This window comes from Bradysia coprophila, chromosome X (genome assembly GCF_014529535.1).
Source record: "Bradysia coprophila strain Holo2 chromosome X, BU_Bcop_v1, whole genome shotgun sequence".
In the NCBI taxonomy this organism is placed as follows: Eukaryota; Metazoa; Arthropoda; class Insecta; order Diptera; family Sciaridae; genus Bradysia; species Bradysia coprophila.
In genome coordinates, this window is record NC_050737.1 from 922,442 (window position 1) to 931,321 (window position 8,880).

General features: G+C 40.1%; 1 protein-coding gene across 1 annotated transcript; it reads left to right on the forward strand.

The window, feature by feature from the left end:
• The first annotated feature begins 1,815 nt into the window (after nucleotides 1-1,815).
• On the forward strand, nucleotides 1,816-7,347 carry LOC119085658. The gene has a single exon (XM_037196105.1). It carries the CDS (start codon nucleotides 1,816-1,818, stop codon nucleotides 7,345-7,347), a length of 5,532 nt encoding a protein of 1,843 aa, XP_037052000.1.
• Nucleotides 7,348-8,880: the final 1,533 nt, after the last annotated feature.

Here is an 8,880-nt window from a genome sequence, read left to right on the forward strand (position 1 = left end):
CTAAAACAGTGTTTTAACCACCCTCTGAGATCATATGGCATGTAGACATATTACACTCGAACTGGATTTTGTTTAAAAAAAATACAGATACCTGCTCGCTAGAATTGAATCCAATGAGCTACAACTCAATCATATCGGAGCGAGCTTGTTTTCCAAATGTCTGAGTAATTGGCGAATTGACTCTTAATATAAACTTGTCGAATATCCAATTAAATTAGGATCAGTCAAGGGACCCGACCCATCCACAAGATGGGACCTAGTTTCTATATGCATATTTCATACATATTTATCTTGAAATCGTTAAGTTTTGTCCTATTGAAGGCAATTTTCTTCAGTCCATCTTGCACACGCAAATTTAATGCTTATTATCCCTTTTACGAAATTTTAGTGAAGTAAAACTGTGTGTTAGTTCACCTATTACGCAGTTGAAAATTGCGTTATTTTGCACAGTGTGCCAAATTACCACACGCCATTCAGCTCACTATTTTATAGAAAAAAGCAAATCAAATTTTACGTCTAACGTCTTAATGTCAGTCTTTATTTCTATGCACAAATTATGCATACAAAGCGACGACAGTTGTCGTGTTTGTTGATTTTTGCTATAGGTCAACGCACTTCAAGCAAAAGTGATCATAGTTGACAGCTGCCAAATAGAGTAATATTTTGTATGAAATGGTTTTTTACAGAGCTGTACAGTTGTGTGACACACTGTCACGTTTCGGTACCCCATTTAGAGTACCACGCATGCTTGAAGTGCGTTGTATCGGTACATCTCATAAAAGTGAATTTTTGAACGTAACTTTCACAGAATTTTTGGATCTGTAGGCAAAAACGGTAGTTAATCGAGAGTTAAAATGCAGTTTAGGGAATAAGTCGTAATGAAACTAAGTCAAATCATCACAAAATCCTTCGCTGATAACATTTATGTAAGAATTGGCCCGCGAAGCCTATGTTATGATTTTACTTGAACAAAACATACGCCTCTCTGGAAGACATTGTAAACGTTCTGGTTAAGGTACTGCAAAATTGTGCAACTTTTTTTTTATTTTCACATTTGGATCAATTTTCATAAATTATTCTGTGGAAAGAAATTTGTATCCAAAACGACGGCCCATTATAGACACTCGGTGGCTACATGCAGATTTGCAACAGATTTGTTGGTGTAGTCTTCGTTCTTCACTCTAACACCAGCTCGAACACCAGCTTTATGTTGCGCAGAGGCATTTCGTTTTTAGATGCGACAATTAAATGAAGCGGAGACGCTTAATTGAGATCGTGCACAAACGACTCCATATATCCACTTGAATCGACAGAACAAATCAAACATTCTTCAGGTCATCTTTAATGATCGCTAAACGTAGGAAATTGCGACTTCCTCTGATCCATCTGTTCAGTTTTTGATAACCACATACAAAGCTCTCTTTTTGTCACCGTCCGATCGAAGTTTCAAGCAGTCGCAGAGCAGATGAAGCGGTGATACAAATTTCCTTAGCAAGCTATCTTCTCTCTTCGTAGTTGACGCAGTGAATCTAAATCACAAGCACTTCTTATCTAGAACACAGCATCTAACTCCGGTCCCAGTAACAACAAATAATATTGTCATTCTTTGGCTGGCACTGTTGATGTGGAAAACACCGTCGATCAGCATAATCAAAGTGGGCAATTGAAATGAAAGGAACAAAGCATACCGAATCATTGTAACATAGAAAAACTTGTAAAATAAAATCATTCTTCGTTCAGCATTAATAGAAACGAGATGTTTTATTCAAATCTCAACCAACATTAATGGTCCTTCGAGTCAACTAACGAATCACTATGGATAGTAAAGGCGTTCAACGTAAGAGCGAACGCTCAAACAAAGGAGTACCTCCATCACGTTTTGGATTTCCGGATATTCGAATTGAAAATATCGGATCTGAAGATGGTGCAATTGGAGGCAACAGTACCGTGGAAAACCAACCTAATGAAGGTGCAATTGGGATCGGGGATCAAACAACCATTGAAAAGACTGTGATCCAGTCAAAGAAATATGCTAAGTCTGTCTTGTCGAAAAGCGGTTCAAAGATGAGCAGACGTAGTACAAGAGAGATTCAACATATAAAAGAAACCATGGAAATTGAAGCGGAGCTCCATGAACTCGAAATGATGGAGATAAAAAGGAAGAAAGATTTCCTTTTACGAAACAAGCAGTTGAAAATGGATCTGAAGCAAGAAGAAGACGCGATGTCCAGTATCGACGATGAACTTGAAGAAGCGGATGATCCGATTATGCAGCCACTGGGATATGACCAGCGTAAAAGAAACGTAAGGGAATGGATAAACAATATGGAAGATCCGATTCATTTCGGCAACTGCCGTCATCAACAAAATCTGGAGAGCACACGCCAGAACCAATTCGAAACTTCTGTTCACAACGATGTGTTGATCGCAGCTTTCAAGGCACTGGAAATGAAGGAAGCCAAAGACCTTCCAATATTCAGCGGAGATGTTGTTTTGGAGTGGCCTAACTTTATTAGCGAATTTCGACGATCAACCGAAGAATTCAAAATCACACCGAACCGAAATTTGCGTCGCTTGAATAAGGCACTTACGGGAGCAGCACGAACAAGTGTGCAAACACTGTTAACGTCGCCTGACAACATTGAGCAAATCATTTCGCATTTGGAAACGAGTTTTGGTCGCCGCGAGTGGATCTTGGAACACTTGGTGCTAGAATTACGCAGCTTACCAGTCATGAAAGAAGAAAACATCCATCAATTCAAGCTCTTCTACAGTAAGCTATTTGGTGCTGTAACAACGATTAACAACATGAGAGCTCATAACTATCTGGATAATCCCGAATTGCTAGTAAATCTAGAGGACAAATTGCCACCTACCACGAAGAATTTCTGGATCCATTTCAAGGCCGAATTATTGCGACGACGGACAAAGGTAAATATCGAAGCTTTAGGCGATTGGTTCAAGTACGAATTAGATGCACAATTTGCTGGGTTGTCGGTAAAGGACGTTATGAAGAAATCAAGCAAAGCTACAGTCCTGGCTATTGATTCGCTACCAACAAAAAGAGAAAAATGGTGCCATAAATGCAAAGGAGCAGTTGGACACTATTTACAAGATTGCAACGACTTCAAAAAGCTAACAATCGACAAGCGCAGAGATTTCGTCAGGCAAAATAGTATTTGCTTCATGTGCTTCAGAAAAGGACACCAAGCTAGCGTTTGTCGGAAAAAGGATTCATTGCCGAAATGCTCCAAGTGTAACAAAGATCATGCTGATATATTGCATGCCGACAACGCCCAAGTCAACATCGTTCAAAATACCGAAAATAACGTCAAAGAAGTCCGCTGCATCCAAACAAGTGATGTTCTGCTGAAGATAGCGATGGTCGTTTTGAAAGGTCCATTGAAAACCATGATCGTTCCAGCATTCTTCGACGAAGGTTCAACAGCAACAATGATGGACGAGGATTTAGCAAACGATTTGGGTTTGGAAGGAGCGACTAGTCCTATTACATACCGTTGGACAAATGATATCGTCCGGACAGATAACGAGTCACGAATCGTAAGTGTAACTGTGTCTCCGGCAAATCAAATTGGAAAGTTCTACGATCTAACGAACATACGAACGGGTAAGAATTTGGCGCTACCATCTCAAAAATTCGACGTCAATCAGATTTTGAAACTGCATCCATATCTGCGTGGAGAAGAACTACAAGCTATTTCAAACGTTCAACCGTTACTATTGATTGGATCGAATAATGGACAATTGACTGTATCATTGAAAACAGTTCAACACCGGATCAATGGACTAATCAAATGTAAGTCTCGTCTAGGATGGACGATCCATGGACCTATCTATGAACACGAAGTAACGGAATCGACATTAGCCGTTCATGTATGTGCACACAACATTTGGGAAACAGAAAAAGAAGAGAACTTGAGCGATCTGATCAGAAAGTCATATGAAATTGAGGATTTCGGTATAAAGACGGAGACCGAAAAATTGTCAGAAGCGGACGAAGCTGCATTGAATATCATGCGAAGTACAATGAAGAAAGTTGGAGACAAATTCGAAATTGGACTTCTGTACAAGAATCCGGACCAGAAATTTCCAACGGAAGAAAGCAAACAAATGGCGATGAAACGTTTACACTTGATTGAGAAGAAAATGGATCGCAACGAAAAGTTCGCCGACGAATACATTCAACGAGTGCAAGATTACGTGAGAAAGGGGTACGCAGAAAAGCTGACTGGAGATGATATGAAAGAAACTGCAAACACTTATTATCTACCTCACTTCGATGCATACCACCCAAACAAACCAGGGAAATTTCGTTGGGTCATGGACGCAAAGGCTAAAGCGGGTGAGTATTCGCTAAACGATTTACTGCTTCAAGGTCCAGACTTGGTGCCATCAATGCTGGCAGTTATCTGGCGAGCACGCTTGAAACCGATTGGGATGAATTCCGACATCACCGAAATGTTCCATCAAGTTGAGATTCGTATTCAAGATCGAAACAGTCAACGATTTCTATTCCGAGGGAAGGATAGAAATAGAGCACCTGACGTATTTAGAATGAAGGCAATGATATTTGGAGCTAATTCATCACCGTCATGTGCGCAGTACGTAAAAAACGAAAATGCAAAGACCTACGAAAAGGAATTTCCCGGCGTTGAACGTGCAATTGTGAAACAGCATTACGTCGACGATTACGTTGATTCTACTGATACAGTCGAAGAAGCAGTCACGCTTGCATCAAACGTTACGACAGTGCACGAAAAGGGCGGATTCAAACTGGTAAAATGGATTTCGAACTCAGATGAATTCATGCGACGTATCCCGGAAGAAATGAGATTGCCTAATCATGATAAAGTCGATGACGTTCGAATGTTGGGACTCAAATGGGACTTCAGAAACGACGAATTAGTATTCGATCTGGACTTCAAGAAATTCAACCAAGATCTTTTGAACGGCAAAACTGTCCCAACAAAGCGACTTATGCTGAAATTCTTGATGAGTATCTTCGATCCGCTCGGTGTGATGGCGCCATTAGTAATCAAGCTGAGAATAATTTACCAGGAGCTATGGCGGCTAGGAATTGGATGGGACGATCAAGCACCAAAGGAAGTATTCGAACAATGGGTCGTATGGCTAAACGAAACCAAATCAATACAACAAGTACGCATTCCCCGTTGCTACTTTCCAGAAGTTTGTGTTTTTACGAACATTCAGCTGCATTCATTTTCCGATGCTGGCGAGAACGCATACTGCACAATGACATTCATCCGTGTCGAAATGGTCGACAAAATATATGTTGCACTTATTCAAGCGAAAAGCAGAGTCGCACCACTGAAACCATTGACGGTTCCACGCCTTGAAATGCAAGCAGCAGTTTCTGGTAGTCAGCTGACTGACACAATCGAAAAGGAATTGGGAATTCCAATCAAAAAGCGATTCTTCTGGGTCGACTCAACCCTCGTACTTGGATGGATTAATACGAACCAAAAATTAGGTCCATTTATCGGCAGTCGTGTATCAAAAATTCTTGACTGCTCCGAAAGAGAGGAATGGTATTGGATTCCTACAGACATTAATACAGCGGATCTGGCAACGAAAACCTCAAATGAAGTTAATTTGTCTAAAACTGCAACATGGTTCAATGGACCCGAATTTTTACACTGGCCGGAATCCGATTGGCCAAATTTCACTCCACCTCAGCCAAAAAAAGCCGAAATTGTAATGTTCCATCAAGAATTGCTGCCACCAGAGGAAGTAATTGCATCGATCAGTTTGGAACATCCAGGGCACTCTATGCCAGACGTCAATCGATTCTCCAAATACAATCGATTGGTACGTGCTACCGCATACGTCCTAAAAATGGTCAACACACTTAAATTGACGAAGAAGAATCGACCTGGAAATTTATCGATTGAGGTACACGATATACGACGCGCCGAAACTCTTTGGTACAAAAAAGCTCAGTTCGATTGTTACTCACGAGAGATCCACGATTTGAAAACGAAAAGCGTCGTAAAGAAGTCGAGCTGCCTTTATCCACTCAGTCCGTACATCAACAGTGAAGGCGTAATCTGCATGCGTGGTCGTATTCCAGGAACGAACCCAATTATATTGCCTCAAAACCACCGATTCACAAAGCTGCTCATACAGTGGTATCACGAAATCAATTTACATCAAGGAGTCGACACAGTCATTAACCATCTACGAGAACAATTTTGGATTCCTCGATGTCGAACAACAGTACGAGAATCATTCAAGTCGTGCATGATGTGCAGAGTAAAGAAACCGAAAGTCAAACTGGTGGAAATGGGTGACATCCCTAAGGAACGCTCCGAGCAATGTGAATTTCCATTTACGTTCACTGGTGTGGACTACTTCGGCCCAATGATGGTAAAGTATGGACGGCGATATGAAAAAGTTTGGGGTTCACTCTTTACCTGCCTAACCACAAGAGGAATTCACGTCGAATTGGCATCGTCACTCAACACCAATTCAGCAATAATGGCAATTACACGATTCATGAATATTCGGGGTGTCCCGAGGAAGGTATTTTCCGATCATGGTTCCAATTTCGTAGGAACGGATAACGAGTTGACTGAATTCGTCAAAAATTTGGACCATGAAACAATACTTAACAAATTGTCAGTCAGAGGAGTGGAATGGAAATTCAACTGTCCAGCAGCACCAAATCGAGGTGGGGCCTGGGAACGTATGGTTCGATCAGTTAAGGAAGGACTGAATGCATTGATAGAAACGAAATTTCCAAGTTTTGAAGTCCTATCGACAGCCATCTCCGAAGTGGTGAACACCGTGAACAATCGACCGTTGACTTACATATCATCTGACGTTGACGACTTCAACATAAAGGCAATTACACCGAACGACATTATACTACTTCGAACCAACCACTCTCAATACGATGTCAAAATGGAATACAATTTTCGGCCGACACAAACTTGGAAACTGGCACACAAAATCGCGGACGAATTTTGGTATCGATGGGTGAAAGAATATCGACTATCGCTTATCAAACGAGCAATATGGCCGGATAGTCGCGACAACCCTCATCTGAAAGTGGGCGATTTGGTCCGAATCGTTGACGAAAATGAAATCCGTGGACGTTTTCCCAAAGGAATCATAACGAAAGTTTTTCCAGACAAAAGGGGCATCGTACGAACGGTCAAAGTGGACACTATCATCGGCAACGACAGGCGAAGCTATACTCGGCCGATTTCGAAAATCGCTAAAATCAATCTGTCCGAAGGGTTGGAGGATGTTGATGTGGAAAACACCGTCGATCAGCATAATCAAAGTGGGCAATTGAAATGAAAGGAACAAAGCATACCGAATCATTGTAACATAGAAAAACTTGTAAAATAAAATCATTCTTCGTTCAGCATTAATAGAAACGAGATGTTTTATTCAAATCTCAACCAACAGGCACTATGCGACCAACTTTCATGTAAGACAAATATCTGTCGAGATCTCAAAACTGTTTTGTCCTCCGAAGTAATCCATGAATTGTCGGCATTTTATTTGCTTTTAGTGTAACACTTTCAAAATAGATTTAATTTTAACATTTAAAAAAAGTCAAAAATGCAAAAAAAATGATTTTGTCATTGAAAAATAGATAGAAATTGACAAAGTTGCCGATCACAAAAATATGTCGTCGATTTATATGCATTTTTTATGCATAGCAAAAGAAGGCAGGAACATAATATTTGTCTCGCAGTTTCTTTGCGCTAAATGAATTTCACTAAACAATACCACGTATATCATCTTATTGACATTGCAACTACAAAGTTCAACTTTCTTATAAGAAAAATATTCCTGTCTTATTTTCCTATGCATAAAAAATGCATTTAAATCGAGGACATATTTTTGTGGTCGGCAAATTCGTCAATTTTAATTTTGTTTACGATATCTCAAAACTGTTTATTCCCCCGATCTTATGGAAATAAAACCGATTTTGATTATTATTTTTTTTAATCGACGAAGAATGGAATTCCCGAGATTAAGTTCAAAGATGGGCCTACGGATCTAGAAACTTTTCCAGAAAAACAGGTTTTTACTCTGTTGATAGTTAAATGTATTATTCCGTCGACTAGAGATGAGCGGGTTGGGTTTTTTTTTGTCTTACATGAAAGTTACATGAATGACAATATTATTTGTTGTTACTGGGACCGGAGTTAGATGCTGTGTTCTAGATAAGAAGTGCTTGTGATTTAGATTCACTGCGTCAACTACGAAGAAAGAAGATAGCTTGCTAAGGAAATTTGTATCACCGCTTCATCTGCTCTGCGACTGCTTGAAACTTCGATCGGACGGTGACAAAAAGAGAGCTTTGTATGTGGTTATCAAAAACTGAACAGATGGATCAGAGGAAGTCGCAATTTCCTACGTTTAGCGATCATTAAAGATGACCTGAAGAATGTTTGATTTGTTCTGTCGATTCAAGTGGATATATGGAGTCGTTTGTGCACGATCTCAATTAAGCGTCTCCGCTTCATTTAATTGTCGCATCTAAAAACGAAATGCCTCTGCGCAACATAAAGCTGGTGTTCGAGCTGGTGTTAGAGTGAAGAACGAAGACTACACCAACAAATCTGTTGCAAATCTGCATGTAGCCACCGAGTGTCTATAATGGGCCGTCGTTTTGGATACAAATTTCTTTCCACAGAATAATTTATGAAAATTGATCCAAATGTGAAAATAAAAAAAAGTTGCACAATTTCGCAGTACCTTAACCAGAACGTTTACAATGTCTTCCAGAGAGGCGTATGTTTTGTTCAAGTAAAATCATAACATAGGCTTCGCGGGCCAATTCTTACATAAATGTTATCAGCGAAGGATTTTGTGATG

Excerpts from the sequence above, each read along its gene's own strand:
- LOC119085658 (XM_037196105.1), top strand. The coding sequence starts at position 1,816 with ATGGATAGTAAAGGCGTTCAACGTAAGAGCGAACGCTCAAACAAAGGA.